At 28.5% G+C, this 13617-nt stretch overlaps 1 protein-coding gene across 3 annotated transcripts; it reads right to left on the bottom strand.

Moving 5' to 3' along the window:
- Positions 1 to 4970: 4970 nt before the first annotated feature.
- LOC117913901 (vesicle transport protein GOT1) lies at positions 4971 to 10428 on the bottom strand. 3 transcript variants are annotated; one of them, XR_004651181.1, is made up of 8 exons: positions 10326 to 10428; positions 8752 to 8838; positions 7773 to 7864; positions 7608 to 7688; positions 6964 to 7061; positions 6460 to 6536; positions 5245 to 5465; positions 4971 to 5156 (listed from the first exon to the last, which is right to left on the bottom strand). XR_004651181.1 is itself a non-coding variant. In XM_034829010.1 (7 exons), exons 2-6 carry the CDS (start codon positions 8777 to 8779, stop codon positions 6464 to 6466), a joined length of 372 nt encoding a protein of 123 aa, XP_034684901.1. In that variant the 5' UTR covers positions 8780 to 8838; positions 10326 to 10428; the 3' UTR covers positions 4971 to 5465; positions 6460 to 6463. The 3 variants fall into 3 exon arrangements, 2 of the variants coding, with proteins under 2 accessions (XP_034684901.1, XP_034684902.1); XM_034829010.1 differs by having other exon boundaries at positions 4971 to 5465; XM_034829011.1 differs by lacking the exons at positions 4971 to 5156; positions 5245 to 5465 and having other exon boundaries at positions 7004 to 7061.
- Between the last annotated feature and the right edge of the window lie 3189 nt (positions 10429 to 13617).

Below are 13617 nucleotides of genomic sequence, written 5' to 3'. Positions count from 1 at the left end.
ATAAAAATAATTGTTTTTTAAAATAATTCTGAAAAACGGTTTTTAGAATAATTTTTGAAAATTATTTTTTAATGTTTTATAAAATAAAAGTGTGTTTAGAAATTTAAAATATTTTTAACCTAATTTTAATATTTTTAAAAATAAATTTATATTTAGTGTTTTATTTTTAATTATTTTATATATTTGTATAATTATTTTTTAAAACATCCCTTAAAAAACAAATGACAACAATAGAAAACAATTAAAAAATGTTCTTAAAAAACACTTTGTTTTCTATTTTTAAGATTAAAAAATAAAAAATAGTTTTTTATTATTAAATATATTTTTTGTTTTTTTATTTTAAAAAAATTATTTTTGAAAATAATTGTCAAAACAGACCCATATACAATAAACTCTTTTTATTGAGGGAGAGTGACATTTTTTAAAAATTAATTAAATCAATATAAACCTAAAATGGGCAACCTCTCTTTCTTTTATTTTATTTTTTCTAAGATAATTTTTCTCTTTTTAAGGGATAAAGAGAGAATAGCTAAACCCTAACAAAAATTAAGATTTTGTATTCCATTATGTAAACTAGAACCCACAAAGCCAATTTGAATTTTGAAAATTTAAAAATTGTGGATAAATCATGTAAACAAGACCAAATGAGAGTCAGGGTCAAAGGACTCACCACTTAATAATTAAGACTCATCCATGCAATAGACAGTAGGGAGAGAGAGAGAGAGAGAGAGAGAGAGAGAGAGAATAAATGTAGGGTTTAGAGGACTTCACCAGTGCCAACAACAACAATAAATTGGGAGCGCCTCACACTTGGTTGTTGGGGCATGAACCCTATTTAATGGCCATTTTAAATGTTTGCTTACTGCTCTATACCGACACACCTTTTCCTCTCCCAATTAAGAATTCAAACACCCACAAAAAAATGACCTCGTATTTCACTTCTCCATCTTTCATACCCAAAATACGTGTAACGACCCACCCTCTCCACCTAACCCACCATGCACCTAAACCTCCCTCTATACATATACTTTATTTCACTAACCTCTCTTCACACCCTCTACTTTTCAGTCCTCAGATCATCAAATTGGGAATACCCCATCTGTCTTTAAGCTTCCCCCATTAATGGGATTTAATACACTCTCAGCCGCTCCCTCAAACTTGAGTTGCCCATCTCATTCATTCTTGTTATTAATATTATTATCATTTTTCTTTTTCTTTTTCCTTCTCGGATGATATTTTGGGTTTGGAAGTAACGGTTTGTATCTTGGGATGATGGGTGCAATGAGTAGAAATATTAATGAATGTTGAATAAATGAATGTTTTATTAGTGCCAAAGAAAATTAAATAAACCCAAACTAAGGATGAATGAATACATATAATATAAAATTTAGAGAGAATTGTGTTTTCAATCCAGTTAGGTTGGGTAGTTGAGGTAAGATCCTCCTATCGCTCATAATTAAACTCAAAACTCAATTAAAGAGTAGAAATTGAGAGGAATGATATTGTCTTTAAAATACCCTTGACTATTAAATTTAAAAAACTAACCAATCACCTCACCTTTTTATTCTCCCTTTGACTCTTTTGCCCTTCTCCCACCTATTTAATAGTGGAATCAACTTGAATCATTTTTTTTCTTCAAATATAAAAGATGGTTAAAAATTATTATTATCAAATGTATTTTTGAAGTGAATAACTTTTAAATACCTCATCAAATATTTTTTTTTTCAAACTTACATAATATATAATAAATATCATTCTTTATTTCAAACTTATATTATTTCTCATATATATTAAATAATTTTTAAACGCCTCATAAAATATTAGTATTATTTGTTTACTCTAAATTGTAAATTAGATATCATCAGATATTATATTTTTTCAAATTTATAGAACATATAATAAATACTTTCTAAATACCTCATGAAATATTATTAACTTTTTTTTTCTAACTTGCAAATTAGACACATGGTGTTTATTATTTTTTCGAAAATAATGTAAACACTCACATGCATATATATATATATATATATATATATATATATATATATATATATATATATATATATATATATATAATATTAATCAAGAAGACAATATTTCTAAGACTAATTTACCAACATTCCAGTAATTTTGAAAGTGTAAATAGGGTAATTAGTCGAATTAAAGTCTTCAAAAATATTCAAATTTTCTCCATTCCAAAATTACCTAATTGCTTTCCACACTAATCCTAAATATTTTTTAATAAAGATTTAAATATTTAAAACCATTAAAATAAATACTTTCTTATTAAAGCAAATTTTTCAAAGTAATAAGATAAAAATCATGAAATCTTTAAAACTATAATTACAACAAATATTTTTAATTTTAAAACTAATTTCATAATTTAAATTAATGATTTAAAAAATAAAAATGTTATAAAAATAATTTTGTTTATTTTTAATTCCATTTTTAAATATGATTTTTTTTTAATCTCTATTGATAACAATGAAATTATATTTATAAAGGTAAAATAGTAAAATATATATATATATATATATATATATATATATATATATTTCATTTAGTTTACTTATAATGAACAATTCAAACATGATTGATTTTAATTTTATTTCCTATGTGTTAATTTTTGTAGGGAATGTCTTAATGACATAGTTTGGTAAAAAAAAAGAAAAAAAAAACTATCAATAATCGTCTTAATATCAAACTCAAGTTGTTTAAAAATCATATAAAACCTAATAGAAGTCTTGTACATCCTTATACACTTAGCACATTTCTCTTGTACAATTAGTATAATACCCTTGTACAATGACACAAATTTCATATAGCCTAAGTTATATATCTATGTAGGTGTATTAATCATATTTTCAATGGTTTAGTTGAGAAAATGGTGGATGACTTAGGGTTAATTTTTTTTTCCCAAAATATCATTATTGGGAAAAATATTGGAATTTTCATGTGAAAGTTAAATAAAGTATATGACATAGGTGTACAATCCTTAGGTGGCAAGGAAAATAAAAAAGTAGTTTAGAATCAATTAAAATCATTCACAAAAGGTAATCTTGTGCACCTTTGTACAATTAGTACATTTCCCTTGTAGAGTTAGTGTAATACTCTTATACAATAACACAAATTTTATATCTCTCCTAAGTTATATGCCCATGTAGAAGTGTTTAACCATATTTTCAATGATTTAGTTGAAAAGATGGTAGATGATTTAAGGTCAAAAAATTTTTTCTCCAGATATTATTATTGGGGAAAATATTGGAATTTTCATACTAGAATTAAATAAAGTGCATGACATATGTGTACAATTCGTGAGTGATAAGAAAAATAAATGAATGACTCATAATCGATTATAATATTTCACAAAGGGTAACCTTATACATCTTTGTACAATTAATATATTTTTCTTGTATAGTTAGTGTAATACAATTGTATAGTGGCGCAATAAATGAATAAATAAAATTTATTTATTTTTTATTTTCATATAAAAAAATAGTACGAAACAAGGTCTTCAATTTTCATTTAAAAAAAATAGTTTTTATTTTTTAATTAAACATATTTTCAAAAAGAGACAATATAAAAAATAAAAAATATTTTTAAAAATAAAAAATAAAAACTAGAAAAATATTTTAAAACCAAACTCAAATATAATCTATATAATTTTTAACTACTTGTTTTCATCTAAATAAGTAAATATACATTTCAACCCTTTTATATAAGAAAAATTCAATCTCTACTATGTATTGATATAATTCACTTCTAAAGTTAGGTCATATGAAAACATTTTAATTGAGTACTTAAAATAAAAACTCTTCATCTATCCTCTTTCTTTCTTTTTCTTTTTCTTTTTCTTATTTTAATAAATTTTCAATTAATTCAAATCATTAAAAAAAATCTTTAATAAACAAATTTATAACATTTCATATAACTTATTACTAAAAGTCATGTTCAAAAAGTTATTAAAATAAGGAAGAAAGAAAATTAAAAAAAATTAAACCTTTTATTTTATAATAGTAAAAAAAGAAAACTTTAAAATGCTTTTTAGTATTAAAAAAAATTAAAATAGTGAATATATTTATTTTAAATAGTATTTTAATCATTAAATTATTTACTTCTAAAATATAAAAGATAAAAATAAATGTAAAATATAATTTTTATTCATTTAAATTAATATTTTTTTAGAAAGTATTTTCCAAAATAGTCTTTGAATCATTAATATAATTTTTGTTTATTTATAATTTAAAAATAAAAAATAATGTTGATTTTTCAATTATTTATAAAATAGTTAAAAATAATAATAAAAAATCCAAAAATAAGAAAGAATGGTGGCATGAAAAGTGTAGAATAAAGACAAAAATGAGTTAAATAAGTTTTTTTGTCAATTACTATCTCATATCCTTATAATCAATTATGAGTGATTGAAGAACCTTACCTTAATTATCAAGACTATATGGGTTGAAAACACAATTGTCCCTATAATATTTATGCCTCTTTTCACATTCAAAACTCTTTTCATGAAGGCTTCATTAATTATTTTAATCATTATTACCGTTATAGTTTCTCATTTTTAAAGGTATTTTAAATAAATAGATAATATTATTTCTATTTTTGCTATAAAATAAGGAATATGGCCTCCACAGTTGTCATTTCTTTCTTTCCTCCTCCACAATCTTTATTTCCAGTCTTTCCACATGTTGGATGAACATATGCAGAACTGTGAGCAGAAATGAAGAGGATGGGATGGGAATCCTATCCCCCCCTCACGAGCATATCTTATTCTCGACCTGCCTAATTTAAGATAAGGAATGGGACGGGGATGAAGGAGCGGGGAAGCATTCCCCCACCTGACCCCACCTGGCCCCACCTGGCTTAGTAAGTATTAGGAAGTTAGGAACCATTCTCCACTTTTTTTCTTCTAGTGAGATCAATCACATGATGAATGGAAACTGCAACTACTAATAATACTCTTTTTCTTCAAAGGGTGATATACTTTTCCCATTTCCATTTGATCTTTTAAAAGGCTTACAAGGGTGGTTTTCCTTCAGCAATCAATAAAGAATCTAAAATATAATACAGAATTGATGGTGAAAAGCTATGAAGAAATGGGATAGAATTTTGTTAGTTCTTCGATAACCCATTGCGCTCAAATTATGCTGCATTAACAGAAAAGCTTAAGAACCTATGTTACAGAAGTATTTGTGAGTGTTGAACTTTTAAAGGAAAAGGAAAGTTGCTTCTTACGATTACTGTGTTTTGCACCCTTTGCAGATGCTTTGCCTTTTACTTCTTGCCAGGATAACAGATTCTTGATTGCTATGAAGCTTCCCTGCTGTTTTAGGATCATGTCAAGCTGCTGAAAATAGAAGACAACCACAACAACTACAGAAATTCCAACAGTTCATGAACAGACATCAGAGAGCCTCAACCATTCAACCAATGCTCCTCCAGATGTGATCAAGAAGCTGCAACAGTCAGAAGATAGCATAAGTACTTAGCTAATTGGCTAACTGTGATTTGTGAAATGTAATATAATGAGACCTTGCATCTTTCAGAAGAAAATACAACAAAGGGGATCTCTTTTATTTATGTAGCAAGGGGACAACAAGGACCTATTGCAACAGGTAACAAATAAGGTGCTGTGGTTCCCATGTTACCCTGGTGCTTTTATAGCTGGAAGGCATGATATATTCATTTAAGAGCACAATCTAAGGATACAAAAACAACTTTTGACTGATTTCTGAAGAGATGCTCCCCAAAAAAATGTTGACAATTTGAAACAAGATCAAAATTTTGGCATATAAATGGAAGCAAATTTTCAGCAGGAAATGATTCCTAAAGCAGCAAAGAGACCAACTAGGCTTTAGCAGGCAAGATGATGCCATATGTTCCATTGTGGGGGTTCTTTTTGCTTCAAATATTTTTCAAAATCTTCTTCACTAGAAGGAGATGACAGACAATGTAAAATGTACATGTGCCATTTGATCTGCTTGTTTCTCTAACCAACCTTCTCTAATACCTTTTCCCAACAACTTATTTTCAATTGACAACCAAAAGCAAGAAAAAAGAAAGTGAAGGCTCTGTTTACTGCAATATGATCATTTTCTAGAGAGGGAATAAAAAAAAGATACAGTACAAAAAAAGGCTTTGAACTGTAATTTCAAGAAATATTTGTGCTTTTTCACTGGACAGTATTCCTCCCAAACTTTCAATTAACATTTGTTCCAGGTTATAGAGCAATAATTATAATAGATTTTCCTAAAAGACAAGTTTTAGCTGCCACTAAGTAAGCTTGAGTTTAGGTTGATTAATGAAGTAACTACTGAAGTATAACCAGTTAAACATTAGTTCTCTATGAACCTGCTAGATTTTTGTTGAGAAGAACAAAGCCTCAACAGAAAACAGGTTTTGAGGCCTTAAAAGCATCTTGAACATAGAAACAGCACCAACACAACTCACCAGATCAAAAGAACCGTAGAATCCATCCCACTACAGGGATCTGATAGAGAAACACCTTGACAGAAGGCCAAAATCCACTACAAGAAACACATCAAAGGCAACAAAAGTTTAGCAAGTCCAGAAGTAAAGTTATCTAGTGATTGTTTGGTAAAGGAGAAAGGGAAGTTCTAAATTTTCCCAACTCAATTTTATTTATTTTATTCATTTATATTTTTGTGAAAAAATGAAAGAAAAAGTTTCTCAAAAGTTTCCTTCCAAACCCACCCAAAATTTTTCTCCAAACAAGTTGAATTGGGAAGGAAAACTTATAATGCAAGTTGGGCGTGGCATTATTGTACAATGTACATAAGCTTTACTGAGGCCAGCGTTTTCCACTTTCAATTTTCCCTCTATTCACTCTGCTTAAACAGAGGAAAGAATGAGCTTTTATCTTCTCTTTCCTTTCTATAGTTTATTTTCCCTTCCTTTCTCTGTTTTATTTGAGGACTGAGGTCAAAAACTAACCCGAAGAGAACAATATAACCATATATTTCAAAGATTATACCAACTATTGGCCAGCGAACAAATATGAGAAAAAGCCCAAGAAGAAAAGAGATAGAACCCTGCAACAAGGAAGATAAGTAATATTAACATCTATTTACATTCTAACTGCATCACTTCTTTTTTGATAATACTCATAAAGGTCAGTATTCATTTCTTCTTTATCCTTTTTCTCTTTAATTCCAACATATACTGCTAATAATAACTGATTGTAGCTCATAAATAAAGTTCTTTTTCTTTTTCCGGGAATATTACAAGGCATTTGAATTATTATTAGATAAAAATGGAGTGGTGTTGGGGCAAAAGAGTTTTATGTTCACCACATGTCCCAATATCACTGGCTACCTGAGCAAAAGCAGGTAAGGTAACAACAAATGGAGATTAGTTTAGAATGACTAATGATAATGACTGAAATGGAAACAAATTTTAGGGGCCTTTTACTAAACAGTACATTACTAAGTATTAATACTTCATTCGCATTCTACATGGGTAATGAAGAAAAAGGCTGTTGCAGAATTTTATAGAAAATACATAAAGCAACATATCAAAAAATCTAAGCAACAAAAGTGAGATCCAAGGAATTAGTGTAAGATTGTACTTTTTAATACCTTATAATTTGCTCTGTTACTAAATAGATTCCATGTAGAACGCCAACCGATTAGAAGGGCTACCCCTGTCAACCAAAATATCTGATGGCAGGGATACCAATGTTAGGAAATTATGGTTTTTCAGTACATCAAGTCAGAAAATATAAGTTACAAAAAAGGCCTTACATTCCCCAAAGCAAGCAAACCCCTGTCAAAGAAAAGAATTACACCAAGGAAGGTGAAAAAGATGCCAAAACCAATCAGACCCAACCCAACTCCTGAAAAAATCAATCAATATCCATCAGATTACAAATGATCCTAACTTTTGAATCAATAAAAAGAGAGTAATTGACAGAAAACAAATTAGTAAACTGGATTGGGTATACTACTAAATTTGCAGAACTTTAACAGACACCCACTGGAGAATTTATTAGCACTCAAAATTGAAGACATTAGATATATTATCATATATTTGGGTAATTTTATTTCAATCTCTATTTGTTACCAAAATACCAGGGAAATTACTTTTCAAAAAATGAACATCCAGGAGAAATTGTTGTAGTTAACTTGACATACTATTTGATTTTAGTAAAAAAATATTGACTGAACATAAAATTTGGTGCAATTGTGAAGAAGCATATGTGTACTATGCACATCGATACCATGATTGCCTACTTTTTAGCAATTGTGACCACCAACATTTGGCTCATATATAGAGATTACTCAGGTCAACAAAATGTTATGCATTCCATTACCATGCAAGCAAGTCAAATCAGTATCAGCATTGTTTTTGAGGGAAGAAATTAAGTATTACCACACTATTATTGTTTTATTATCTATTCATGTTATTTTCAGTTGCAAGTACAATGATATCCATCCACTTATGTAACTGCAGAAGTGCAAATAGAAATACAGACTTCGCTCCATTCCAACTCCCGATATTACTCTGGTGCCATCCACAATGACTAACCAGGAAGTGTTTAAAAACTTAATGCTACTATGAGAAAAAGTTTAAGCAAAGGAGGGAAAAAATGTTACACAAGGAAGTGATGAAGCTACAGAAATAAAAGCAAAGTTTTTCTTCCATACAAAGGAACTTGCTTGCATGTAAACTAGAATTGAAATGAATGCCTATGTGTGTTTAAGAATTGAAAACAATAATCACTTTTTTGCTCAGTCATTTCATAGGCCATCTTGAAGGTAGCAGCTGTGCTCTTTTGATGGTGTTAAAGGAGGACCACCTTCCAACAAACTACAAGAAATTGAAGAATATCAGATGACAGCATAAGAATGAATGCAGGGCAAATAGAAATTCTAAAGTGATATTCAAAGAAAACTGTCATAGATATTATTCATGCAATAAAATAAAAAATCATGAGAAGTAAAATATCAAGAAGTTAGGTTCCTGTTAACTACTTGATCTATAAAAATTGTTGTCTTCATCAATATGTAAGACAATATCAAGGAATTTCTTAAATACTGGTGTAAATAAACAAACAAATTGTGTGCAAGGAAATTTCTTACATGCTGGTGTTAATAAACAAAAAACTGTGTATCTTCACTTTGCAACCGGAAAATTTGAGCTTCCATATGAGATTTTCATTATATTGTTTTAAGGAATACAAAACTTAAAATAAGAATACAGAGGCATCATGTCCATGTGCCATCTTAATATCTATGAAACAAAACCCAACACTTCTTTCATATCACCAAAAAAAAAAATCGTTTTGCCCACTTAAGAGATACTGGATAGAAGCTACATTCTGAAACTGAAATATAATATGATATAGCATTGAACTATATAAAAATGTTGTTTCAATAATATATTTTACAAAACTAAAACAAAAAAAGAATGTTCCATGATCAATCACTTAGATTTGTCTCTTTCTCCTGTCTCCAAATCATCATTCTATCATATAGGAAGCAATGCAACTTGCAACTCCATCTACTTCTTGCACCCCATCTACTTCCTGAATGAAAAATTTTGAACTCCATTCTTTAACATTAAAAGCAATAAGGAGAAACCCACAAATTTTCAGATGTTGTTTTGACATCATGGATATGATCCCCCTTGTTTTTTTTTTCATTAGAATGCTTAATTTACTGCAACAAGCTTTTAACCCAAACTGATTTTTATTAGCATTCATATTCATAATTGTGCTTCATTTCTTTCAAACACTAACAAAGCCAAGCATTGGAGGCTTTCTCAGGTCTTAAATTAAATTCACACTAACTAATAAAAAAGGCTCTGTTCAACAAAGAAAGAAGAAAAAAAAAATAGACGGAAAATTAACTTCTATAGATTGATTCTCATGGAAAATAGGAAGAAAAATAATTTAATAAAAATTAAGACAAATTCTATGCATTTGAAAGCTCCCCGTTTCCTTCCCTTTCCTTCTGATTATTTCCTTCCCTCACGGTTTCTGAGAACCAAACAGAGCCCTAAAAAAGTAAAAATCATATGAAGCCCATGGTTTTTCCTCAAACAACAAATCAGCAACATCAGTTACATCTCAGAACCCATGTATAAATTAAAAAAATAAAAATTTAAAAACTAGGATTTTACGTAATTCCATCAAAATCTACAACATTTCCATAGAAAAATTCCCAATTAACACAGATCTCTACCAGTATGTGAGAAATTAGGGTTTTAGATTCCAAAATTACAAATCCTAACACAAGAAATGAGCAGAATTTCGGAACCATAGAAGAGATTGCCATTGAAATAGAGAGACTTACCGCAATTAAGAGCGAAGGTTCTACAGAGGAAAGGTCGGCATAGATGATGGAGAGTTCACCGGCCGGGAAGGCTTTAGTAGCTTACTCTAGTGAAGTGAAACACAAGGCTCATAGTACAGTTGTTTGGATATTGGGTTGAACTGGGCCTCCATATTCAATGGGCTCAACCCAACTTGAATAGACACAAGCTTGATCCATAAATCTTATTGTTTGTAATAAGATGCAGCCCAAACAAATTGAAGTGAAAAGGAGGCTTGGGGGGTGAGTTACATTTGGAGGGAGATAGCTCACTTCTCACCCCCCAAAACAATTTTTTTAATTAAAATAAATAAAAATAAAAATTAAAGGCCATGTTTGGTAATTGTTTTTTAATTTATGAAATATGATTTGAAAATTTTTTAAAAACTGCATTTTTGAATAAAAAAAAAATGAGATGGTTTCAATTATTTTAAAATATTTTGAGGGATATTTTTAAAAATGAAGAATATTTTAAAACGTCTTAGGAATGTTACTTTTATGAAAAATATGCTAAGAAAACTATTTTTCATATTTTAATTTTGAAATAAAATTTTATTTATGAAAACAATTAAGAATTATTTTTTAGAACTGTTCTAAAAAAAACCTTTTTTAAAAAAACGATGTCAAGAAGCCTTAAACCTTCGTATGGTTTAAATTAGCAAAAAAAAATCGAAAGCAAAAGAAGCCCTAAACTTTCATACTGATCGAGTTTTTAATTATAAAAGCATTACCTAAATGCATACATACGACCATTTTTATAATTTTGTTAACATCTCTAACCCCTCTAGGATAGTATGCCCTTTGGAGGTGCATAAAATCATACGGCCTTCACCTTCGGAGGAACCACTCTCCCACCAACTAGTAAAACTTATCCAACCTAATATCTTAAGCAACAAAGCATGACCGACAATAATAGTTAAACATTCTTCAAGACTCAAAAAGTTTAGGACAACTTTCTTCAAATGACGTTTGTTTTTACCAAAACAAAAAACATACATGTCCTGAATTTATCCAAAATATAAGTATATATTGATTATGATAATTATGAAAAAACTCATTGTGCACCCCGTATTTCGGCTCATGCGTTTTCCACTCGATGATAAACTTGATTTTGATTTTTGAAAATGATTTTATTGTTTGGAAAAAAGACTTGGAGTCGCCACTCATTTTTGTTTTATTTTTTTTAAAGGGTAAACAAAATAAGAAAGAAAACTCTAAGTGTGACTCTTCATTTTAAAAAATGTGATCTACGAAAAACCGGATCGGGCTCGGGGATCAGGTTACTTGACAGGAAGGTACGGCAAAAACCATAGCACCCCTCTAAGTCCCTAAGTCGGGTCTCTACTAATAAAATTAAAGCAATCATGGCAATGGATGAGTAAATCAATGAATACCCAGGATAAATCATGCACATGTGAGAATCGGGACATGCATAGACAACGATTAGAGGGAAAATGGAAACATACCTAGGCAACGAGCCACCATGCGCTATCAATAGAGAAGGTTAGTGCACAATTTAGAAATAATCTCATGCATGTCAGAGAGTAGGATAAATCGATCATGTATGATAATCAAATCAAACAATCAATCAATCAATCATAAAGTCACCCATGTTAGGCCCCCACCGAAGCCCGTTTATTTTGCATAACTTAATGTCGCAGATTCCATTATTCTGGAATTATGAAAAATTTATTCATGCTTATTGAAATCAAGAGGAGCAGAAGATCGTTTGAAAACCAGAACGAAATTAAAACTATTTGAGAGAAAATTGGATTTTTGAAATTTAATTGAAAAATTGGAATCTTGAAGATTACTGGAAAATTGGAGTTTTAGAGTTTATTTGAAGATCAGACTTTTAGAGGTTGAATGTGAGAATGAGAATTTTAGAAATTGAATTTGAACGAGATTAGAATTTTGAAAACGATTTAAGAGTTCGGGATTTTAAATGAGTGGATAAGTGGATGAGTAAATAAGCAAATGAATAGAATAATAATGATGGTGAAATAATGAAGATTAGGTAAATAATTGCGAAAGACGGAATTTTAGAGATTGGAGATGTGAATTTGGAGATTGAAAACTTAAGAATTTATTTAGAGATGAGATCTTTGGTATATAAATAACTGAATAAGTAAATGGATGTGATAACATTAATAACGAGAATAATCATTAAACAACGGTATAAGAACGACGGAGCTTTTGAGATTGGAAATTAGATTTGGAAGTCGGGTTCTGAAGAATTAAACTTCAACGATTAGAATAAATAAATAAATATGGGATAATAATGTTATTTAATGGAAACAATATTTTAAACGAATAAAAAATGAGTAGTGGAATTTTTAAAATTGAAAATTAAATTAGGACATTGGATTTTTGAAGAATTGGACCTTAAACAAATAAATAAATATGGGATAAGAATTCTAATTAACGAAATTAACATTTAGACGAATAATGGAATTTGTAGGATTGAAAATTAAATTAGGATATGAGATTTTTGAAGGATTGGACTTTAAATAGATAGATAAGTATGGGATGATAATTCTAATTGATGAAAATAAGATTTAAACGAATTGTAAAATTTTTAGGATTGAAAAATTAAATTAAGACATGAGATTTTTGAAGGATTAGACTTTAAATAAATAAATAAATAAATATGGGATAATAATTCTAATTGATGAAAATGAGATTTAAACTAATTATTAAAAAATTAAATTAAGACATGTGATTTTTTTTAAAGATTAGACTTTAAATAGCTAGATAAATATAGGATAATAATTCTAATTGATGAAAATAAGATTTAAACGAAATGTAGAATTTTTAGGATTGAAAAATTAAATTAAGACATGTGATTTTTGAAAGATTAGACTTTGAATAACTAGATAAATATGGGATGATAATTTTAATTGATAAAAGTAAGATTTAAACGAATTATTGAAAAAATTAAATTAAGACATGAGATTTTTGAAGGATTAGACTTTAAATAAATAGATGAATATGTGATAATAATTCTAATTGATGAAAATAAGATTTAAACGAAATGTAGAATTTTTAGGATTGAAAAATTAAATTAAGACATGAGATTTTTGAAAGATTAGACTTTGAATAACTAGATAAATATGAAATGATAATTCTAATTGATGAAAGTAAGATTTAAATGAATTATTGAAAAATTAAATTAAGACATGGGATTTTTGAAGGATTAGACTTTAAATAAATAGATGAATATGAGATAATAATTCTAATCGATGAAAATGAGATTTGAACTAATTATTGAAAA

Source organism: Vitis riparia, chromosome 5, assembly GCF_004353265.1.
Source record: "Vitis riparia cultivar Riparia Gloire de Montpellier isolate 1030 chromosome 5, EGFV_Vit.rip_1.0, whole genome shotgun sequence".
In the NCBI taxonomy this organism is placed as follows: domain Eukaryota; kingdom Viridiplantae; phylum Streptophyta; class Magnoliopsida; order Vitales; family Vitaceae; genus Vitis; species Vitis riparia.
The sequence above is the reverse complement of the archived record's forward strand: the minus strand, read 5'-3'. Positions and strand labels throughout refer to the sequence as shown.

Bases quoted from the DNA above. Each gene is read 5' to 3' on its own strand.
- LOC117913901 (XM_034829010.1), bottom strand. From the start codon at position 8,779: ATGGCCTATGAAATGACTGAGCAAAAAA. The intron at 7,062-7,607 runs GTATTAAAAAGT...TCCTTGTTGCAG, and splicing joins GTAACAGAGCAAATTATAAG to GGTTCTATCTCTTTTCTTCT. The intron at 6,537-6,963 runs GTTAGTTTTTGA...TGTTTCTTGTAG, and splicing joins GGTTATATTGTTCTCTTCGG to TGGATTTTGGCCTTCTGTCA.